At 43.2% G+C, this 23,869-nt stretch overlaps 1 protein-coding gene across 1 annotated transcript in view; it reads left to right on the top strand.

The window, feature by feature from the left end:
- Dct (dopachrome tautomerase) overlaps positions 1-19,008 on the top strand; it is a 37,914-nt gene extending 18,906 nt beyond the window's left edge. The window contains exons 7-8 of the mRNA XM_048421987.3: positions 14,780-14,981; positions 18,468-19,008. Of these exons, the coding sequence (XP_048277944.3) occupies positions 14,780-14,981; positions 18,468-18,640 (375 nt within the window). The 3' untranslated portion in view covers positions 18,641-19,008. The remainder of the gene's footprint in view (positions 1-14,779; positions 14,982-18,467) is intronic.
- The last annotated feature ends 4,861 nt before the right edge of the window (positions 19,009-23,869 follow it).

Raw genomic sequence — 23,869 nt, 5'->3', positions numbered from 1 at the left:
ACACTACCAAGCAGGTTCCTGTGTTGAGGTTGCTTTTCCTTTCTCAAGCGCCGTTCATTAAAGTCCGCTGGGAAGATTTACAGAGCAGCAACACTGGTTTTCAAGTGCTGACCTCCAGCAAGGCATCTACTCTGGAGGCCCTCAACTCACACGACGCGTTTGTTGGCTCTCCTCAGAGCTGTGTCTGAGATAGATGATTTAGGAGCCTTCATAAAAGGAAATGTCTCCTTCTGTGCTTTCACTTTTGGGTAGTATTTTGGATTTAGATTACTCCAGAGTTTTTTCATTCATTTGTTGAATTTTATTAATGTGTCTTAGCTTGCTCAGATTTTTATAGAAACACCCGACTGACTTGTTAGCTTAAACAACAGCCCCTGTTCTGGGCAGGGAGTCAGTCAGCTTAAGGTCCAAATGCTGGCACAGTTAGCATCAGATGAGGCTTTTGAGTTAGTTTTTCTTATCTCTGTGACCAGTACACCTGACGAGAAGCAGCAGGAAGGGAGAAAGTGGCTTAGAGCGCAAGGTGATCAAGGTGGAAAAGCAAGGCAGGAAGGATGAGAAGCCGCCAATCACACTGCATCAACAGACAGGAAGCAGAGTGAGCAGGAAGTGGGGCCGGTTTATAAAACCTCAAAGTCCTCCTCTGGCAAGCCGCTGCCTGGAGCCATCTTCCTCTCTAAATGTCCATCGTATCTTCCTGAACAGTGCCACTAGGTGTAAAGGAGGCGTCCCAACACAAGAATCTATCGGGGACATTTCACATTCAAGCTGCGACAGCTCTCCTCCTGGGCCTCCTGGCTGTAACCTTGATGGTGGAAAGAGAGGGGGAGCAAAGTCTCGTATTCTATTTCTTAGCAGGACACGAGTCGTGTCACATGAGGGCCTTACCCTGAAGATCTCAAGAAACCCTAGTTACCTCCTCTTAGGTCACATCTCTAAATGCAGGCTGGTCAATGAGAGTGACCGTCAACCCGTGAACTTGAGTGAACTTGTCAGTTCACAGCTTCAGCAGTTTAGAGAAGTTTCTCTGCACAGACTGCTGGGAGGCCACGTGACCCCGGGAAGAAGGACACTGGATTCTAAGTCAGCTTGACTTCATTTAGCCTCAACTTGTGCAATCAGGAGAGGATCACTGAACAACACGGGGCCTCTGTTTCCCATCTGCAGGTCACACGTCTTATTCTTTGAGTGGGATAAACACTGTGCTTATTAATAATTAAGGTAACTTTACCTTGGGATAACGTGATGATGCTCTAGACACTCCAGAGAGAATTTGAATGTTATCATTAAAAATAACACTGGTTTTTGTGGTAGTCTGTGGGCGAGGATTGTAACATGAGGGACCGGCTTGTTGGGGTATCTGTCCCACCCAGTACCCCACAGCTGGCAAGCCCCAAAGAAAATCACGTACAGGACTCCATAAGATTATAAACTGATTGGCCCATTAGCTCAGGCTTCTTGTTAACTCTTATAGCTTATATTAACCCATTATTCTGATTTATGTTAGCCATATGGCTTGGTACCTTTTTCAGCTGTCAGCTCACATGTTGCTTCTTCGGTGGTCTAGGCATGAATGGCGGAGGAAGCTTCCTGCTTCCCAGAATACTCCCGTTCTTTTTGCTCCACCTCTACTTCATGTCTGGTTTTCCCACCTATGCTTCCTGCCTGGCCAATCAGCATTTATTTAAAATATGATTGACAGAATACAGACAGTTCTCCCGCACCAGAGGATTAGAGAACTACACCTTGGGTTTGAATTCCCAAGCCTTAATTGACATTCCTTAACTTCTTATCTAGTGCAGACAGTCATGCCCTGAGGCAGCTGCTACAGAGTCCCTGGGATTTCAAAGGTGACTCACTGTTCTTTACTGGACCTGTGGTGTGAAGGAGAGGGTGTCACTGAAAGCTTGCCCAGGGGTGTGAAGGGTGCAGTCCCCAGGAATAAATATATTCCTGGGTATCCTGGGTGGATTTAACGGTGGCCAAAACAAGCTTTAATAAATACTGATATCTAAGGTGATGGGTTAATTTTTCCTTCTAGAAATTGCTTCTCCTGTCAAGTATGTATAGCAATAATACGTGATGGGGTTCTCAGGAGTGTGGCCTGCTGGCCCCCGTCTCTGACCAGGTGGGGACGAATTTGTGAGATACTTATGTCATCTCCATCGTGCTGGCTGTAGTGGTTTGAAAGAAAATGGCCCCTAAAGGGAGTGGCACTATTAGGAGGTGTGGCCTTGTTGGAGTGGGTAAGGCAGTGTTGGAGGAAGTGCATCACTGAGGGGGCAGGCTTTTAGGTCTCATATATGCTCAAGGTACCACCTAGTGTCTCAGTTCACTTCCTGTTGCCTGCAAGATGCAGAACTCTCAGCTAGCTCTGTAGCGTCATGTCTGCCTGTGTGTAGCCATGTCCCACCAGGATGATAATGGTGACTTTGTAACTGTGAGCCAGCACCTCAGTTAAATGTTTTCCTTTATAGGTGTTGCTGTGGTCATGGTGCCTCTTCACAGCAGTAGAAATTCTAGCTAAGACATTGGCATTGCTTGTGGTCTCTTGCTCCATGTTTCAGATCTTGTCCTTGGCTACCACTTCAGCCACCAGCTCATGCCCAGGTTTCCAGTATTTTTCTGTCATCCCTTCTCTTCACTGATACTAGGTCTCTAGCAAAGGTTTTTATTAACATGTGCACCTTCTACCATAAACTTGAACACAGAAGCCCTGTTCATTAGGAAAATGTCATAACTTCTTTTGTCAGTATTTCAAATGATTTTCAGGAGAATCGTGCAGTTCTTTAACAGACTGTGGATGAGATCACAAACCTCCCGCTGCCCCTGAAGGAAATAATAGCAAGATGCTAGTAAACCAGTTTTATCTAGGACTCCTGTCTCCATGAGGAGGCTCATGAACCTCATTAAAGCCTATAGACACAGGCCAGATTTTTATGTAAATGGACAGATAGCAAAATTCTGGCATTTCTGTGCCCGAGAGATGCTGTTGAACTTACTCAATTCTTTAACTCCCTTCTCTCTCCTCTCCACCTCCTCTATTGCTTTCTCTCCATCCCTGCCTCCCTCCCTTGCTTTTCTCTATTTATTTGTACTTGCTCCTGGGAACTGAACCTGGGTTCTAGGGCCTGCTCAGCAGATTCCGAGCTGTATCCCCAGCACTTTCACTGAAGCCTGAAGGCAGCCATAGACACTGTGCACACTACCGAGTGTGGTGACCCAGTGAAAGACAACCTGAAGAAAAAGGCAGCAGGACCACGTTTGTCTTATTTCACTGAGCGCTGTGAGCTCATACTTCTTTCTTGTTGCTGGCCCTTAAAACAATGGAATTACATTCTTCATTTGAAGTCAGGTTGTAGGGCATTCTCCCCATCCCCAATCTTTCCCTCTACTTTTCTTGTTTTCTGTTTTGCAATGGAGTCTTACTATGTCACCCAAGCTGGCCTTGAACTCATAATCCTTCTGTCTTAGCTTGTGGAATATTTCCTTTAGTCATATTCTTCTCCTGTCCTAGCTGAGAACCCACACGTTAGCTCTATTAATGAAACACATTGCAATTCAAATGCAGTTCAAGGGTACTAGACATCAAGTTGCCTTGCTCTTCATTACTTTTGATGTCTTTCCTATGGAAAATTTGGGGGAGGAGTAATAATATATTATTGCATACATATGAAAAATAAAATGAAACAGAAAGCTGGAGCCTTTGCTAGGTGGAGGGAATAACATTTTGGCACTGGTATCAGATCCCATGCGTACTTAGGGTTGTTTACAAAGAGGTTCTGCTGAAGTCAATTTGGCTTTAAATGATTTTGCATATTGAGATTTAGGTTTAAACTATTTTAGTTGACAGAGTTATAGCTTCAGGAATTTCAGATGCGTGAGGCAATTTATGGAACTATGCCGCATACTGTTTTTATTAAAGTTATTCTCATGAAATCTCTACAGGAAAGAAAACTGCGAAGTTGTGTAGGGTCACAATAAGAAGGAAGAGAAGGCAAAGCATTCTAATAATTCTTATGAGTTACAGAAAATCCATGCATTTATCATGGAAAATAAGGTTAGGCCACTGGAAAGCTAATCACTGCTCTCTTCTGTATCAGATTTTGATATAGTTCAGAAAATATGAAAAATCCAGTACACTGTAATGGTAAATAGTTAACTGTAGAGAAGGAAGCTGTGCTAGAACCGCAGGATGCTCTTAAATAGAGCATGCAGCTGGTCTCTGTGCCTAGCTTATTCTACCTCACACCATGTGTTCCAAATCACCTGTGTTTTCACAAAAGGCCACAAACCACCCGTAAGAACTGAGCAGAAGCTAGGCATGGTACTACATGCCTATAATCTCAACACTCAGGAGGTAGAGGCAGGAGAATTGACAATTCTAGGCTATCATTGGCTGCATATAATTTTAGAGCTAACCTGGCCTACATGAGTCCATAAGTTAAATAAAAAAGGTAACTGAACAGTCTTTCATTGTATATACACACCATTTTCCATGTAATTTAAAGTTATAGTTCAAGACACAGTTTATGTGGTTTGGGGGATGGGATCTCCCATGTAGGCATGAACCCTACCACCTGTGTTGTGTTCTTGGTCCTTGCACCACCTTTTCAAGGTCAAGTCCTCTGTGGCGCATGGAGATTGACTTCCCATCTTGGCTACTGTGACTAGCACTGTGAGAAACAGAAGGCATCCTTTGGCATACTATGCCGTTTAGATGTAAACCCCAGGGTGGAGTTTGGGAGCATGGAGTAGCTCTCTTTCTCATTTTCAAGGCCCTTCTCTGTTGTTTTCCATCATGGCCTCACTGAGTCCACACCAATAGTGTGGAAGTGTTCACCTTTCTCCACAACCTCATCAGGACTCTTACCTTCATCTTCTTGGTAAAAGTCCTTTAGCTGGAAAGAGGTGAACTCTTTGTGGCTTCAGAGTTATCTTTTTACAAGCTTCATGTGATGAGTTCTTCAAGCTGGTTGGGAAGTCCATGAGTTGGCCATGTGGTATTAACTAACTTATGTGTTTGTTTTCCACCAAATACACTATAGTTCTAAACACACTGAGACTCCAAAGCCAGTCTTATTACCACCCTCCCCATCTAGTTCTTATCATTTGATGCAAGGTACCGTCATTTGAGAAGAAGGAATCTCAACTGGAAGAAAATGCCTTGATCAGATAGAGCCATGGGCCTTTTCTTGATTGATGATTGAGGTAGGTTGGTTCATCTGATTCATTATAGGTGGTGCTACCCTCAGGCAGGGAGTCCTGGGTGTATAGGAACACAAACTGAAAAGTCAAGAGAAGCAAGCCAGTGAGCAGTACTTCTCCACGTCTTTGTTTTAGTTTTTTTCCCTGAGTTCCTGTCTTCTTTCATGATGGGATGCCACTATAAACTGAAACAAACCACTTCTCAGGTTGCTTTTAGTCATAGTTTGTATTGCAGTGATAGAAACCCAAGTTGTTAGGATAGTGTGGATATGTGTGCACGTACATGTATGTATGCATATACCACAGATTACTATAAGGTAACTAGTCTCCATTTATTTTTTGAGACAATGCCTCACACTAAATCTGGAACTCAATGGCTTAGCTAAACAGGCTGGTTAGGGGACCCTGCAATATGTCTCTTTCCAAATTCCCACTGTAGGTGTATATACAATAGCTCCTGGCTTTTCATGTGGGTTCTGAGGATCTGAACTCAAGTCCTCATGCTTGTGTGGCAAGTCCTTTCCCCACTGAGCCATCTCCCAGCTTGAAAAAAGGCTTTAAAATTCTCATAATTCTTTTTTCAGTCTTTCCATTTAGATGTTTTAAATTCACGTGTATATGCGTGCGTCTGCTTATTCCCCTTTGCACCATGTACATTCAGTGCCCATGGAGACCAGAAGAGGGCATTGAAAACCTGGAGCAGTTACAGCCTGTGAGCACTGTGTGGGAGCTGGGAACTGAACTCAGGTCTTCTGTAAGAGTGGCAAGCACTCTTAACCCTGAACTGTCTCTGTGATGATGGAAGTTACAAAATAATCCCACACTAGTTCACAATTACATATAAAAAAGGGTTATTTATTTAGGGGTAGTCTCACACACAGATCACAGCCCTAGATTACAACGCTCTAGGACTGAATGGAACAGAAAGTGAATCTAGCAGCCGGAAGTGAGAGCTGGAACAAGAGCGTGAGCACACACTTTACAGCTGCATTTATAGTATAAGGGAACACGCCCAAGTGGGCTGGTATCTTAAAGGCTATTGGCTGAAGCAGCTTTCACAGCATCTCTCTAGCCTCCATCTCAATTTTTATACTTATTTTCTTTCATGTTTCAAGTTGTATATAGTAGTAATTATAATTTATAAATGATATGCAATATATTTCTACTTAGCTCATTTAATTATAAAGTTTTCAGTTTCATTTGGTGCTGGGGATTTAAGCCAGGGCTTCATGCATGCTAACCATATGCTCTGCTCCTGGACTGTACCTCCCACTTGCCGTAAAATTTTGAATCTTAAAATGAATAAAGTACATGGGAGGTTCACAATGTAAAAATATCTAAAATGAAACCTCAATATCATTGCTATCTTTCAGCCATTTGTTACTGTTTTTTAATCTACATATATTTTATTGACACAGAAGCAAATAGTTACATATTTAATTAAATGGAAATGTACAATAGACCTTTTCTACCCTCTCCTCCCTGCCTTTCCTTTTCCTCCCTGTCCATTTTCTTTTCCTTCCCTTCGGTGCCAGCACACACCCTTTCATACAGGGTACTCTCTTTTCCTTGTCTTCTGGTTGGAGGGTGATCTGCTGCACAGATTGATCATCAGACTTATCCAGTCTCTCCTAGGTGGGCACTGCTTTAGTCCACTGTGTGTGGCAATAGCAGAAAGCCTGGGGCTGGGTAAGTTTATAAGGCAGATTTATTTAGCTCATGTTCTGGAGGTCTGAGAAGGTACTAAGATCTCCTGGACTTAAGGGGCTCATGTAGAGCCAATTCCCAGCAAAGACAGACAGCAAGAAAGGGTTCCTCAAGAGAGAAAGCCAAAAGCTGGGGAAGCCACCTTCAATAATAGGCAACTCTAGTAGCTGGACTCTTGTCCTCTTAGGCAACTCTGTCACTCTTTGACTACCAGGAAGAGAGTATTAGCCAATCAGGAGGCAGGTCCCTCATGACTTATTCACTTAAAGTTTGCATGACCCCCTTACAGCTTTTCACTGGGAATTGAAAGTCACCGTGAGTTTTGAAGGAGACAAAGCACACTGAGGTCACAGCAGAAGTTTAATAGTTTCTAATGCTTTGCTTTACAAATAATATCATGATAAACAGCATAGAGCAGGTAAGGCGAGCAGACAGGATGGAGTCTTTGGACTGAAGGGTGGATAAGGCATTTGCCAATGTGGCAGAGCCACCCTCACCCACCACTGGCTTCTCCTTTCGTCATTATGTATTTGGCCCCTATGCTGTCTTTCCTTCCCTTCTTTGCTAATTTGGCAGGTGAAGAAATTTTCATTTGAATGTCTCTTCTAAGTGAACTTCAGCATCTTTTCTATGCATTTAACAGTCTTGCTTACCCTTGCTTTTATATGATCTGTATGCCCATTTCATCATAACTTACGTATAATATTTTTAAATCCCAAATATCCAATAGAATCAGAATTAGTGAGAGGGATTTGTTCTCTATGTGACTCAGAGGTTGCAACATTCTTTGTGTTGATATTTTTATGTAAAATCTAGCAACATGTTCATGTAATTTAAAAATTTTCATTTTATGTATTTATATTTAGTCTATGCAAATCTGGTGTGGTCACTGATACCACATCTAGCCTGGGCCTTATGTGCTCAGTGACTTTTTCTTAGGGTCAGGCATAGGTTGGTAAGTAGAGTGTGTGTCTGTCAGATGTGGGGGCCTGGGCTCAGCCCTCCAAATCCCCCATTTTACTTTCTGTTATTAAGAAGCTGCTTTATTATTAAGCATTTATTCAGTGACAGCTCCTATTCTAGAGGCGTGAATACAGACATAGTATTTTAACTTCACACAGCTCTCTGGGATCAGCCACACTCCTTGTTTACAAGGCCTAGAACACAAGGTTCAGAGACGCTGAGGAGTGTGCAAGTAGGAAGTGCCTGAGCAGAGTTTCCCACTCCCAGATTTCCTCTGTTATTCTTCCAACAATTTTGCCTTTGTCAGTTGAGACGATTCTTCACTTGATCCCATCACAACTGCTTTCATTATAGCTGAGCTAATTTAGTGTTGTTAGGTCATACTAGGCAGAGTGAATGCTAATTGGTGAAGGGCATGTCTGAATAATTTTTCATAGCTTTTGAAAAGATGGGGCCATTGGTTTTACGATATTTATGTCCCATAAATGCAGTGTCAACTTATTTAATACGCAGTTTTCATGTAACAGACATTCAGTCACTGGCTCCGAAGTAGCATCATGTCTGAGTAGGAGCTGAAGTGCCGGGGAGGATGACTGACCACGGCTGGCAGAAGTCTCCGTGGGTTCCTCTGGAAGTGCTACTTTGACAGACGCTAAAGGCCTTTTCAACACTAGGCTTTATAAGCACAAGCACACACCGCTGAAAACTAAGTCGGTACCAAGGACTGAATTAAATGTGCTTCCTTATCGATCAGATAAAGTATGACTCTAGTGGCAAACTGTGATTTATGTGAAGATCTGGGATGGTCAAGCATCCACTTCAGTTCTCAATGCCTAGGGCTTTGATGATTCTGCAACAAAACATAGCCTGGGGGCAGCTCTGGGCAGACTCCATCTTAACACCACCAGAGTTCTCTGTCTTCAGCCTTCGCTTAGGATGCACGCTGAACTGGCCACCCCTGTGAAAGCTGATACATTAATAGCAGAACCCGGTTGTTGTGTGTGCTCAGAAATTTCAAAACTATAAACCTTTTTCCTCTCAAGGAATTAACAACTGAATTCCAGTGTTCACCGTAGTTCCCTTTATGTTCATGCTGTTTGGCGTTGTATACCACACACATTATATACAATTTATTCATAGCCACATATGCACACATAGTTTTTTATATAGAACTATTACAGACATTTAATTTAATGATGATTTCCCTCTTTTACTTTTTATGTATATATGTGAGTACTTGCACGTATGTCTGTACATCATGTGCATGTTTGAGGTTCTTGCAGGTCAAGAGACAGTGTTAGAGTCTATGGAGCTGGAGTGATAGACAGTCGTGGGCTGCTTTGTGGATGTTGGGTAGCGAGCCAAGGTCCTCTGTTAAGAGCCACACATGCTCTCAACCACCGAGCCATCTCTCCAGTCTTGTCACTTCACAAATTTAAGTGGGAGAATGTGTTATTTTCCTTTTAAAACTTCTATGAAATGACGGAGAAAATCTCTCTCTCTAGTGTGTGTGTGTTCACGCATGTGGAGGCCACAGGTTGACACTGAATGTCTTGCTCAGTCACTTTACGCCTTAACAAGTCATCTACTTTGTGTGTCCACCAGCACGTGTCCTGTAGTGCGTGAGAGATGACAACTTGCTGGGCTCAGATCTCTCCTCCCACCTTGGGAGTCACGGGGTTGGAATTTACGCTCCGAGTCTTCTCACCCACCTTCTGAATGCTCTAAAGCTCTGTTTACTACAATTGCACATCAATCCATGTAGGAGGCGGTAACAGAAACACCAGAGGCCAGCCTCAGTCAACCAAGTACTTCTCCTAGCTCTGGAAGCTAGGAAGCTCAAGATCAAAGGATCTGAGTGTGGGGAGGGCTTGCTTCGTGGTTTGTAGAGGTTGCTTGTTGTGGCGGTTGTCTCTTCACATAGCTGAAAGCGAAACAGGGTTCCCTGGGGTCTCCTATTCATCAGCACTCCACCCTATGGCCCGCCATCTTGCCAAGACCTACAACTCCCATCCATCATGGTCAGTCACGGGGACTCAGCCCATGAGCTAGGGGACGGCACATGCATTCAGTCTGTACAGAGTTGTTTCTTGACCCTCACTGAAATTGTTCCCTGGGGCACAGTTCAGCCACACTGGTAGAAGCCTGGGTGCTATTTAACCATTTCATGAATATTCTATACTGCTTATCTAGGGAAATGGGGAAAACCAGCATCCTTATTACACAATGTTTTGAATCCTTGGGAGAACAAGGCAAGAATAAAAGAAAAACACCACAAAATAACAAGTTTGATTAAATATGATTTGTGTTTTTGTTTTATCTTGTCATGTAGCTCTGACTGACATGGAACTCACTCTGTAGAACAGGCTGGCCTAGAACTCACAGAGATCTCTCCAGGGCAGGGACTAAAGGCATGCACCACCACAATTAGCCTTAACAGCTTTGAAAACGAAGTGTCCTTAGAAATTCTTTCACTGTATCAGGTTGGCTCCGCTTTTTATTTATTTATGCCTTTCACCTTAAGTTTTTTTTTAATTTTTTTTTCATTTTACATATGAGCCCCAGTTCCCCTTTCCACCCCATTTCCTGTCTCCCCATCCACCTCCCTCCATCCACTCCTCAGAGTGGGTAAGGCTCCCTTGGGAAGTCAAAAACTTGACATATCAAGTTGAGGCAGGACTAAGCTCACCCTGCTGTATCAAAGCTGAGCAATCACCTTATGTTTTTGGTGGGTGGGATTTGAGACAGTTGGAGCTCGCTCCATAGCCTGGGTTGGGCTTGAACTCAGAGAGAACCACCTGCCTCTGCCTCCTAAGTGCTGGAATTAAAGGTGTGCGCTACCACTGCCTGACTTCACCTGAAGTCTTATTTAGAGCGCAGCACCCGTGTGTCCTTGTTCCCATTTACCCTTGGGACTTCTCCACAATCAAGTTGAACTCACCCCTGAGTCTAGATCCTCTAACACTAACATGTTTCTACCATGAGAGCGTCTCTGATTCCAAAGAATGTCTTCCTGGGGGTTAGCAAAGCTGCAGTGTACTGGTCCGCGATAAAGCATGCATCCTTCTGCAGCTGGGCTCAGCCGCTTGTAGCTTCTTGTCTCCAGGTGCAGAAAGTCTTTTCATGTCTCTACTATGGCGAGCATCTGGATTTATAGCCCTCCGAGTTCAGGCCTTTCGGCAGTAGCCTTTTTCTTATACACATCCTCGTATGGTATTTTCTTGCCAGTGAGAAGAATGTTTGTTGATTGATTGCTTTCTCCTGCAAGGGTTACATTAAAAAGTTTCTTAACCATGTGCTCACGTTTTCTCTCACTGTGCTTCTGAGATGAGGGTTAGTACCCTCCCCCCACACACACTTCTTGTACCTCTCCTTACTTTGCTTGAACAGAGCAGAATAGAACTGTGCAAAATTTTTGCCCCTTTATTTCTTAAATGTTAAATTTTTAATATCAAAATACAGTTATGTCCCTAGGTAGTGGATTAAGGTCCATAATAATGTGCGTTTACTTGAACTTTGCTTCTCATAGATGGCCCTGAAATAACATTTGGCTATTACAGCAGTAATACCCAAGTTCATTTTCAACTTGTGTCTAACAAAGATATAATTAATGTCCCAAACCCAAGGTTGCTTGCTGAGGAACAATGTTCACAGCTGGAGCAAAAGCACTCATTGTATGGGCTACACGTTGTCTCTCTGTAGCCTTGGATAAGTTATTACTCACCGTATATTAACCATACTCTTTGCATCTTTTCAGAACACACCTCTCCCCCTCTTTTACTGCATTCTGTAAATTGGGCACTCTGTACACGGTTCCTACTAGAGCATTTATTGTATGCTTTATGGCCCTTATGAGGCCTATTGTCTTTCATGATTTTCCTCCTTTCTTTTATCTCTGTCGATTATAAATTGCTTTGGAGTTTTGTCTGCTTTTTTAATTATATGCTCTGCACTGGGAGGATCTCTACAAGTTATTAGCCTCTTGCAGCATGAACCCTGCATCTTCCTTGTGTCTCGAGAGTCTCTTGTCTTTTTTCCTAATCACAGTCTTATCTCTGACTTTGATAAGTGGCCACTTGTTCAGTGGCCGTAACAGTTCATAACTGGCTCAGGAGCTCCTAAGTCAAGTTCTGTGCTTCCTCCTTGTCAAACCTTTAAAATTCATTTCTGTTGTGCTTGGTCCTGAGAGTTAGAGCAATGATGGAAACAGTTTATTGTGTGGGAAAAGAAATATGTGGTTTAAGAACTCCGGCTTTGTCTTTAAAGGGGTGAGGATGGAATGTCGAGATGGCTCGGCGGCTAGACTAGACGGCTCTTTCCGAAGACCTAAGCTGACACTCATGTCAGGTGGTCCATCACTGTAGCTCTCGCTCCAGTGGCTTCCGTGTCTCTGCAGGCAGCTAGCACACACACTTACACCTCTTGGCCCTCAGGTACAGGCGCATACAGTGAATTCTAACTAAGGTAAATTTTTTATTGTGAAATGAATTCTGGCTTTAGAGTTGGACTTCCTGGGTCCCTACCCTTACTCCATCATGCCATCTATGTGCTTTTGGACAAAACTCTTAATGCCTCTGTACTTTATATTCTGGTTAGATTGTGTCTCCCCTCACTGGCATACTGAAGCCCTAGTCCCTAACCGCTCATTAAATGACTTTGTTAGATGCCATGAGCTCAGACAAGGTCATGTTAGAGGACTGTAGGTCCCCGATCCAAATATGCAAGGGACCTTGGTTTACTTCCCTTTCTTATAACAGAATTCCAGACTGTGTGAATTGTAAACAATAAAATTTCCTTTTGTGTATGGTTCTGAAGGCCGGAAAGTCCAAGAGCGTTGCACAGGCGTCTGGTGTGGGTCTTCATGCTGGATCGAAGCGTAGCGGCGGTGGCAGAAAGGCAGTGTGTGGACAGGCATCAGACGAAGGAGGGAAGAGCAGGCAGAAATCATTCTTTCTGTGGGGAAATGGCTCCCAGAGCCACCCCTCCCCAGTCAGCAGAGAAACCGTCTGTGGGGTCAGAGCCCTCTTGACGGTTTCAGTGGCAACAGAATTCCAGCGTGACTTTCAGAGAGACGTACAAACGGTGATAATTGATGTCTCTACAGACAGAAGGAGTCTGGACATGACCAGCACGCATTATGTGGAGATGAAGCCACGATAAAGATCACTGGAGGGAACTAATTCTACTCCCATCTTATTTTGGAGCTCTGTCTTCTAGCACTGGGAGTTTGTGGTGTTTAAGGCCCCCAGGCTGTGGTCCTTCCTCACAGTAGTCTGATCATTGCATGAAAATAACACCCATTAACTCAGGCAGTTTTGAGGTTTCAATGTGTTATTATATGTAAAGTTCTTCGGGTAGTATTTGACATGGAACAAGCACTGACAATATCAATTAGTGTATTTGTTAAGTGCTAATTATGTACCAGATGCCTTCCTAAATGCTCACCCTTTTATTAGCTAAATCTACAAAGTTGTGATGCCGGAGGAAGAGTAGCCTGCATGTCGTGATAAAATATGAATTCCTCCCTTCTTTTCCCGTCAGCCATTGTTCCATGTTAAACTAGTGAGGGTACAGACGCTGTAGTTGATGTGACAGTCACCACTGTTAACAGCTCCCACACGACAGAAGCTATTGTAGTTGCTGTGTGTTATCACCCCACTGCCGCGTGCCGTGTAGGGTGTCCCACTGGTGTCTACTACTGATGTCGTCAGTGCTCTCAGTGGTCATCGCTCATGAGCCATGTCCTCCTCATCGTAAGCCTTATGACTCCTACCCCTCAGTTACCCACATTAGGGTTCATAAAACAGTTTTGTCTCTGCGCGTTGGTGTGAGGATAAGTCTGTCCTGGGCTGTTTAGACCTCTCCCCTGCCTATCTACTGCTGTGTTAGACATGACCAGACACTTAGCCTTGGAGCTTCCGTGACCATTTCATTTCTCACGATTTCTTATGCGTTTCGACAGAGCCTCTAGAATGGCTTTACTGAGCCAGTGTGTGTCAGGATCTCAATGCATTGGTCTGACTAGCTCTTTGTTCCCTTTGGCTTCTCTGTGTGGTGTCTCTGCTTGACTGAGTTGGGCTTCTTCCCCAAATGGCTGCCTCTCATAGAGCTCCTGTATGGTGGCTGTGAGCTGACCATCTCTAGGACATAGGAGGAAGAGCAGATGTTAGCCATGATCACCCTCAACTTGCCGTTGAAGCAAGAAAGAGGAAGTCTCACGGCTAGGTGTGGAGTCTCAGCTGAACTCTTGCTTTTACACCCTGTTAAAAAAGCTCAGGACTGTGCATATGGGGATTGCGCTGGCGATGTTTTGAAACGTATAACGGTTGCAGTGTTTGAAGAGCTGTTTACAGCTTCTTTGAGAATATAAAAAGAAGCATTTTGTGTATTCAAGCAGTTTTGGACTTTTTATTGCTGTACAATACGAAGAATTCAAGGGAAAGGTTTATAAATTGAGTAGGTGAAGGGTGAGCAAAACCTGAAAATCCACTTTCAATGTTTCTATTTCTCTTTTTATTGCTCATTTATTTTTACAGTCATGGTAAATGCTACCTCTTCTGTTCTGCTAAACTCAAACGGGTGAATCTTGAGTAAAATATGTATTTATCATATTTGCCTCTCTCCTGAGAGAAATAATTAGCACGATATGCTGAAGAGTTCAGATGTTTTCAAACCAGTGTGACATCTGCAACATGAACTCTCATTGTCCACTCAATCAAAGGCTTCCCCATGTCCTTTGAGGAGATGTGTCCACGTCATTGCAAAGTGCTTAGGAAAGCGTCAGTCCGCATGTCACCAGGGCTAGGCTGGGTATGGATTCCTGTGCTGAGAACTGCATTCCATTGTCTGAGAGGGCTTGAGTTGGGCTAGCCAATCAGCACCGTGTTCAATTGTCTTGCAGGTCCTCCACTCCTTCACAGACGCCATCTTTGATGAGTGGTTGAAGAGAAACAACCCTCCCACAGATGCCTGGCCTCAGGAGCTGGCACCCATTGGTCACAATCGGATGTATAACATGGTTCCTTTCTTCCCACCAGTGACTAATGAGGAACTCTTCTTAACCGCAGACCAACTTGGCTACAATTATGCCATTGATCTGGCAGGTAAGGAATACAGCTTCTAAGTGGGTGACTCACTCAACTTCTAAGGCAGCTTTCTCTCTCTCTCTCTTTCGTTGTAATGGCAAGCAAGACTGTTAATTGAAGCATTCAAGCTGAGTTAAGTTTATTGGCTATTTTTGAGAATGCCTTGAATTTAACAAGATAAGTCATTAAGCTACCAGTTAAACATCATACAGGGACTAGGTGCAGATCATTTGGAAAAACTATAAGTTGTTAAGAGACCCTGTTCTACAGAGGCACCATCTTACTCTTCTGCCTGATTTGATAGTTTCATCTGCACTCATCAGATCCCTAGATCTGCCCTGTGACTGTTTAGATGCGCAGCTGATGAAGTCCAAGCGACTTTCACTTACCTGTGGGCAGGCAGGAACCTGTGCTCTCATCTGCAGGCAGAACTGTGATTATTGAGACAAACTTGAGATCATGCCAAGATTCAAAGACCAGAAAATAGCAAAACCTCAGCTGTTGTGGACAGTAACAGAATATGGCATGTTAAAAGATTATTATTGGTCACGCAAAGCGTTCACCGAGAGTCACTGCGTAGTTTGGAAGGCCAACTGTTGCTTATTTGATTGATACAGAGTAATTACTTCACATCTGCACCAGGAGTTCTGAATCAGCTTCGGTGACACCGATGTGCAGGGACAGGTGTACCCAGGCTGGCCCTGGGCCTCATAGCAGACTGGGATATGTGGGAGGCCATGCCATGTTTCCAAACCCATGTTCTCTTAGTCTAGCTTTTAAATTGTAGATATTTGAAAAACGGATTTCAACCGATTGAAAATAGGGAAGGGTATCTTTCTAGAACGGAAAGGAAGACTCAAAGAAGCCAATGGCCTGGGCGCTTAGATGACACTCTGCACCAAGAGTGGGAAGTCCTGGAGAAGAGACAAAGAGCGAAGGGCTTGGCCTCTGAGGAGCGGCACACTGGGGGGGAGAAACGGGAGACAGGGCTGTGTTTGGGAGCTCATACAGCTTAATGTTTTCACAGCTGACCGTTTCCCCTGCGGGGTTTCTTGCAGTTCCTGTTTCTTTTAAGTTCTTTCATTTAGTAGCTAAGGAAGTGCTAGGCCGTGGCATCTGCCGCATGGCAAACACTTCTGTCTCAAAATGACCCTGTATCCTCGGGTGGGTTGTGAGGAGGGATATTCTCATCCCTCTCTAACCCAAGATAGAAAGCAGTGAGGGACTTGGGAAAGACTTTCCCTCCACGATGGATGGAGAACTGGACCTGAGAGGACTGAGAGCCGCCAAGTAGCTGTCTAAAAAGACCGAAGAAGGAGAAGGGTGGACAGGTGGCTTTAATTGAGGTTTCGAAGAGGAAAGCTTGGTTTCTCTCAGATGACTTCTCAGAGTGCGGCATGTCAGCAGACTGGATCTAAGATGTGTCTGATGCCTTCTACCCCCTCCCTGCCATCTTTATTGTCCTTTCTTCCCACAGTGCAGGGAGGGGCTTTCTCTGAAGTCCCCATTCACCTGAACACCCGGTGCTCCAGAGGATCAACAGAGCAGACTAGATTTGATGGTGCATCCAGAGTCCAGGGAGCTTGTCCCAGGGACACCATGAATTCCCCCTGAAAGCCCACTGAGTCTTTCCCTGAAACCACTTCAGTTCCCACCGGATGGTTCTCAGAGGCTCACACTGTGTGGAGCTCCGTGCACTTATGCAGCTGTGGCCTCAGAGGCCTTTTCTCCTGCTAACATGCTTATTGTTGGTCTGTTTCTTTTATGGGCTCAAGCAATCTTAACTTCAAAGAGCAGATATGAAAGTCCTTTTGCTCCCACACCTTGCTATATTAGAAGGGCCTAGACAGAGAGTCACTGGGTCTTATGGGAGACTAAGAATCACCCTGGGTTTATTAAAACATCTCAGTTTTCTAAAACAAGAAATCATTTATAGACAATGGTGATGACAGTCACATACAAATGTGAAGGTATTTTAATACCACCAAACTACATTTTAAAAAGCCATGATGGTAAAAACCTATAATATATGCATGATACCACAATTCAGAAATAATTTTCAAAAGGCAAGCAGGATTTGGACACTAAGAGGCAGTCAATTTTGGTGTCTCCTTAAAGAAAGGACAGTATAAAAATCTGCAGTTGGTTGGTTTGTTTTTGAGACAGGATCTTCGCATGTGGCTCTGGCAGGCCTGGATCTTGCTATGTAATTTGCAGTTCAGGCTGCCTTCAGACTCACAGAGATCTGCCTGCCTCTGTCCCCCAAGTGCTGGGATTAAGAGCATGTGCCAACATGCCTGGCAAAACTTCCTGTTTTAAGAAGCTGCATACAGAATGCGGCTCATACACAACCACTCACCACAAGATCAAGGCAGTCTATAGTTTACCACTGGGGTGGGTAGCATCATGAGCCATTATCCACAGATGAGGCACTGCTCACAAGTGTGTGGCTTCTGAGAGAGAGAGAGAGAGAGAGAGAGAGAGAGAGAGTTTTCTTTAAGAGTGTGAGCATCCAGCTGATGACCCTGTGCTCAGGAACATGAACAGCACAGATTGGCCTCATTGGGTTATCACACAAAAAAAAAATACATGAAGTTGGAGGTGGGTAAATAGAAGCTGGATCTGAAAAGAGTTGGGAGAAAGTGTGGAAGGTATACCCAAACACAGTGTGTGTAATTCTAGAATAATTAATAAAAATACTATATTATGAAAGGAAAAAGAAAAAGCAGTTAGAACCAGCATCAGATGAGTGATTGTCCATCCTACCAGGAAGGGACAATGAAATTCCACTTGGAGAGACACAGCCACGACAGGCCACAGCCCTGGGTGCGATGAGAAATGTAGCGTGTCCTGGAAGTGAGGGCCAGGGGTGGGAAGAGAAGACGTGGAGGGGACCTGCAGCAGCTGCTCAGCTGTGAGGAAATGCGGTGTAGCCATAAGTGTGTTTAAAAACCGCCTTGCTCCATGGAAGACCCCACGCTATGGCTGTGAGTGGAGGACTAGGGCTGCCGTGTGAGAGGCTGAAGTAGATGCGGTTAGCTTCTGCTGGTGAGCGTCTCTGTCAGGAGGGCCCATCGCATCTCTGACATGCATTTATCATCCATTGCAAGGGTAGAGACAATAGCAGAATTTCCTACTGGGGGCTGTTGGTTTAACAGTCCCCCAAAGACCGTCTTGACTCTTGTATCTTCTAATGAGTTTCTAACTTACTAAAGCAGTTCTGCATTTCCTTAGAGGTTTTGTTCTGCACCTAAACATTTACTGGAACAGATTTACAAAATATAATAAGCCTTATTTAAATAATAGAATATCATGTCCAGCTTCCCTGAAAAAAACAGTTGTGGGTGTGATAAACTACAAGAAACCAGAAGATAAAATTCCGGCAAGGATAGTTTTACTTTGCAAAGAAAGACACAGGCGAAAGGCAAACAGCGTTTCTTCCACTAGCAGTGTTTGACTGATGGAACTGTAATCACAAGGTCTTCTTCTCTGTTCCCATTTCAGTGGAAAAAGCTCCAGTTTGGACCACCACCCTCTCGGTGGTCACAGGAACACTGGGAGCTTTCGTCGGTCTCTTGGGGCTGCTGGCTTTCCTTCAATACAGACGGCTGCGCAAAGGATATGCACCCTTAATGGAGACACATCTAAGCAGCAAGAGATACACAGAGGATGCCTAGGGTGCTCTTGTCTTACCCCAGGAAAGAGGCTGGCCAAGCCATAGTCCTGGCATAGGCAGTAACTAAATATATCTTCACTGATTTTGCTTTCGGTGAAAGTCTCCAGCGTGTTTTCTTCAGGAGTGGTGATGACCCCAGCATGAGCTCTTTGGTAGTGATGAAGACCCCCACATGTGGTCTTCAGTAGTGATGGTGACCCCCGCATCTGATCTTCTGCAGTGATGGTGACCACCCCGCCCCTGGCATAGATGTTACACATAGTTCCTGCTTTGCTTGTTGCACATTGGCAATGACGCTTGGGCCTATCATATCACCAAAGCGTGGTGGGGTCAGTTATCTGTGACCTTGATTAAAAATCCTTGTATTGATTAAGCTTCTTTCTGTTATGAAAGCACTGCCACTACCAGCTCTACCACCACATCATCATCACCGCTTGTTATAAGGAGGTCGCTTGTTCTCCCAGCTAGCTTAGACCCAAAATAATCACACAGAAACCATATCAATTAAATAACTGCTTGGCCCATTACCTCTAGCTTCTTATTGACTAACTCTTATATATGAACTTAACCCATTTTTGTTAAACTGTGAATCACCACATGGCTGTGGTTTACCAGCTAAAGTTCAGGTGTCTGTCTCTGGCGGGGCTACATAGCTGTTCCCCAACTCTGCGCTTCTTTTCCCCAGCATTCCATTTAGTTTTCCCTGCCTAGCTAAGTTCTGCCCTGCTATAGGTCCAAAGCAGTTTTTTTTATTCATTAATGGTAATCACAGCACACAGAGGGAAATCGCACATCACCTTCCCTTTTTTGTTTAAATAAAAAAGAATGTTTTAACTTTAACATAGTAAAATTAAAAATCAAGCAAGGATTACAGTCACAGTATTAGAATCTACTTTATTTCTTATATCTAAAGAAAACTATAATTATTAGTATAATTTTTAACTCCATCAAAGACTTGAGGATATAATATTACCTAAGTAAATAAGAAGTGCATTGTAAGCAACTTTTAAAATTTTAGAATTGACAGAGACATCTTGCTGCCTGAGATAGTCACCCAGAGTTCTTCTGTACTGTTGGAGCATCCATCTTCAGCCTACAGGCCCATAGTATCCAGTAGACGTTTTCATGAAAAAGGAAATTTAAAAGACAGTTCCACCTATACTGGCAGTTTGTTTGTCACAGTTGTCTGTGTCCTGCAGAATGTCTAACAGACTCTTTCATGAAGGAGGAGCCCCAAAGGACCGTCTCACGTTTAAGCAAGTTCAGAGTTCAGCAGTCTTTTTTTTTTTTCAGGTACTACATTACATGTCCAGTTTATGAAAAAGTCCAGGCAAGAGTAGTTTCTTGCCCAAATGGCTAGCAAACTCCATAAGGAGCCTCTTTGATGCCCATCTTCCACTTGAGGTAGATTGGTGCTGCCAGGAGCAGATATGTCTCATTGTCATGAAAAGTCCGAAGTTCTTAAACATTTTAAATGCTATATTCCAAAGGTCTCTGAAAGATTTGAAGAATATCTATCTAACTGAAATATATCTCTATATATCTAGAAAACCTAACTAACATGACTACAAGCTTGACTATTATAGATGATTATCTATCAACCTATATTTCTTAATTATACATTACATTTTTAAATGAACTACACAATCACAATACCTTAGTCAAGAGCAGAAATATATATACAACAAGATTGACCTAAAACTTGTATCAATAAACCAAGATCCATGCCAATGCAAATCTCTATAGCATACCCCCTTTAAATGTAAAGAAACATTTATAAACAATATTTGGGAATATGGGCATAGTGGAAAACCTCTCTTAAAGGAGCTGTGGTATGCCACCAGCAAACAGCAAAAAACTGTGTTAAATTCTGTAGTTTTGTGTCTAGAATTAAGCTCTCTTAGGTTTTTAAGTGGATTTTAGTTTGCCACATTGGTGCCAATCTATTGTAAGGAGGTCGCTTGTCGGTTTCCAGCTGCCTGGCTATCTTAGACCTGAAATAATCACTCAGAAACCATATTAGTTAAATCACTGCTTGGCCCATTTACTCTAGCTTCCTATTGACTAACTCCTACATGTGAAATTAACCCATTTTTATTAATCTGTATATTGCCACGTGACTGTGGTTTACTGGCTAAAGTTCAGGCATCTGTCTCCAGTGGGGCCACATGGCTTCTCTGTGACTCTGCCCTTATTTTCTCCAGCATTTCATTTAATTTTCCCTGCCTAGCTAAGTTCTGCCCTGCTATAGGTCCAAAGCAGTTTTTTTATTCATTAATGGTAATCACAGCACACAGAGGGAAATCCCACATCAACCACCATTATCACCACCACCACCACCACCACCAACAACAACAGTACAAACACTGAGTAGATTCCTTTAAATTTGCAGATAAGTATGTTTTGAAATCAGGATGAGAGCAGTCAAAATATCTTTGCAAGCAATAGTATTTGTGGGGAGTGTGCTTGTCAGCATTTCACTATTATATTGAAACACATGAAGCAAGCTAACTTTATAAAGAAAAGAAGTTTTTTGGATTTTTTTAATCACTGTTTTATAGGTGACAAGGACAAGGTGCTGACTTTGGTGGTTTTGTTGTTGAAAGAATCCTAAGGTTGTATAGAGCATTACATGCATCACGTGGCAAGAATTAGGTGTCTGTGTCTATCTATGTGGTCTCTGTCCTTTTTACAGAATGCATCAGAATTCCGTCAGGGGTTTCACTCTGGTGGCCTTATTGAATCCTAATTACTTGCCCAACTCTAAAACAATAGTTTAAATTTTGCCTTCTTAATTCTTCATAATGGGGGTTAGGTGTTAATCCATGAAGCTAGGCTGGGGGCTTGAGGGAGCACACTCAGACGCTGTCCAGCCTTCGGGAGGGGAGGGAGTGAGTGGAGCAAACTCACAGGATATCTGCATATCCACCGTCTGGAGAGGTGTGGAACACACTCAGACCATGTCCTCTAAATCCCACCAGTCGAGAGTAAGACTACTACCACAGTTTAAATTGAAGCAAGTTTTAATAGAATACTGACCAAGTAGATGGACTCTACTTGGTAGAGCACCATCTCTGGTTTCCCAGAAAAATGGCTCCAAATCAAGTTTTGCAGTGGGTTAAGTATTTCCCATCAGAAATATACATCCTAATGTACCTTCAACCTAGATCCAATCAGGGACAAGTACACATCCTGATGTAATTCCTACCTGCGAATTTCCCACCCACATGTGATCAAGCACGTCTGGTACAGATGGGTAAAACAAACTTGTTTAGGGGACTAAAAGCACGTGGCATGTTATCTCCCATAAAAATAGCCTCCAACATTTCAGGAGCCATCTGTCCTTGAGCAAAAGGTTTGCAGATCAGAGGCATTTTTGTTTTATGGATCTCTGTGCCATAGTAATTAAAATGTAACTTTGGTTCTCACACATTCCCCCCTTGAGTTGTATCCTGAGTCAAATCCTTGACTCTATGCTTGTGTAGACTCATTAGTTTAGTGGTACCAAGACAGGAATTATTATTTAGTTAAGGCAATAATGATGAAAAAGCGAACAGCAATTGGAAGAAGCAGAAGGGTCAAAGGCCCTTTAATAGCTGCCATCAGAGTTACTAGATAGAAAGGAACTTGGAAATGAAAATGGGGACCAGTCATTTACTTCATCTTAGATCCTCTTTTTTGCAATGATTTTTTTTTAGTACAACCATATTATCTCAAATAATTCCTAAGTGGTTTAAATAAAAATGACAATTCTTTTCTGAAAACTATACAATAACCTCTGTTTTACATAGAGCAGGTTAAGTTCCCGATCATATTATAGAATTATTTCAGCTAACGAATCTACCTGTTAGCTGGGCAGTGGTGGTGCACACCTTTAATCCCAGCACTCAGGAGGCAGAGGCAAGCAGATCTCTGTGAGTTCGAGGCCAATCCGGTCTACAAGAGCTAGTTCCAGGGCAGGCTCTAAAGCCACAAAGAATCTCTGTCTCAAAAAACAAAATAAAACAAACAAAAAAAGAATCTACCCATTGATAGATCTGGGTGTACTTGGTTTTAACAGGTACCTGTCCTGAGCCAGTAGACACAATAGGCAGTGTTTTTGTTCCTATGCCAGGGAATTTTCTTTTGATCTAATATTCCAGTCTGCTGGGGTGTAAGGGGCAGCATACTCTCTTCTGCAGATACTTCCTGCTGGAAGCGGGATATTGTTGTCAGGGCCCAGGAGTGTGGAAATGCTAGTCAGAGGCAAGGAGGGAATTCAGGCAGTGGGACGTTCATCAGATGCATCTGATTTATTGACCCAGCTAAAGAGACAAGGGGTGTTCACATTGGCTGAGCTGGTCCTCATCATCTTTCAGCAAGTCCAGGGCTCACAGTCGTTTGGGAAAGGTTGTAGTCAGCAGTTAATGCTTGGATATGTCTGTCAGCCAAGTGGAAGTTTGCTGAGACAGATATAGACTAGGGACAGAAGTTAAGATTTAGGAACTTAAGGAAAATCTTACATTTGGAACTTTCAGGCTCATAGTCCTAGTAATTGGGAAAGTGGAGGAATCTCAAGACCAGGAGAGAGAGAGAGAGAGAGAGAGAGAGAGAGAGAGAGAGAGAGAGAGAGAAGAGAGAGAGAGAGAGAGAGAGAGAGAGAGAGAGAGAGAGAGAGAGAGAGGGTCCCATCCCCAGGAATAGGTAAGTGGGGAAATTTAGGTGACTGTACTAATCTGGAGTCCTTTTGACCTGTGAAAGGTGAATCTCAGTCTTATGACTTTCTAGATTCTCTGACACATGATTTTTTTAAATATAAAAAATTTAGATATGCTTGCATTACCAGTTTGTAATGAAATCCTTGTAGAAAGAGCAGGTAACTGGGCTCTGTAAAGCAGCTGGAGCAGACTTACACCTTTGAGTCCTAGCAAAAAGCAATAGATTTGGGTTTAAAAGCATGAACAATTTTTTTCTTTGTCCAGAGAGTTAGATAAAGATTGGACACAGATCTCTTTGGCCCGATGAGAAGCACCCTTCAACCTGCACTCAGCAGACAACCAAAAGAAACTTAAAACCTTGAGCTTCTGACTGAATAGCAACCAGTCAGTTCCCTACTAGTTTATCAGAACTCTATTAGTCAAAGTTAGAGCTTTGAACTTTTGAAATCTTAGTGTAACAATAACAGAATGGGAAAGAAATCAGAAACATCTTCCATTCTCACAGACTTTCAATCACTTACTTATACATTTAC

Source organism: Myodes glareolus, chromosome 12 (assembly GCF_982192425.1).
Source record: "Myodes glareolus chromosome 12, mMyoGla1.1, whole genome shotgun sequence".
Taxonomy (NCBI): Eukaryota; Metazoa; Chordata; class Mammalia; order Rodentia; family Cricetidae; genus Myodes; species Myodes glareolus.
This window is presented reverse-complemented; position numbering and strand designations above follow the sequence as displayed.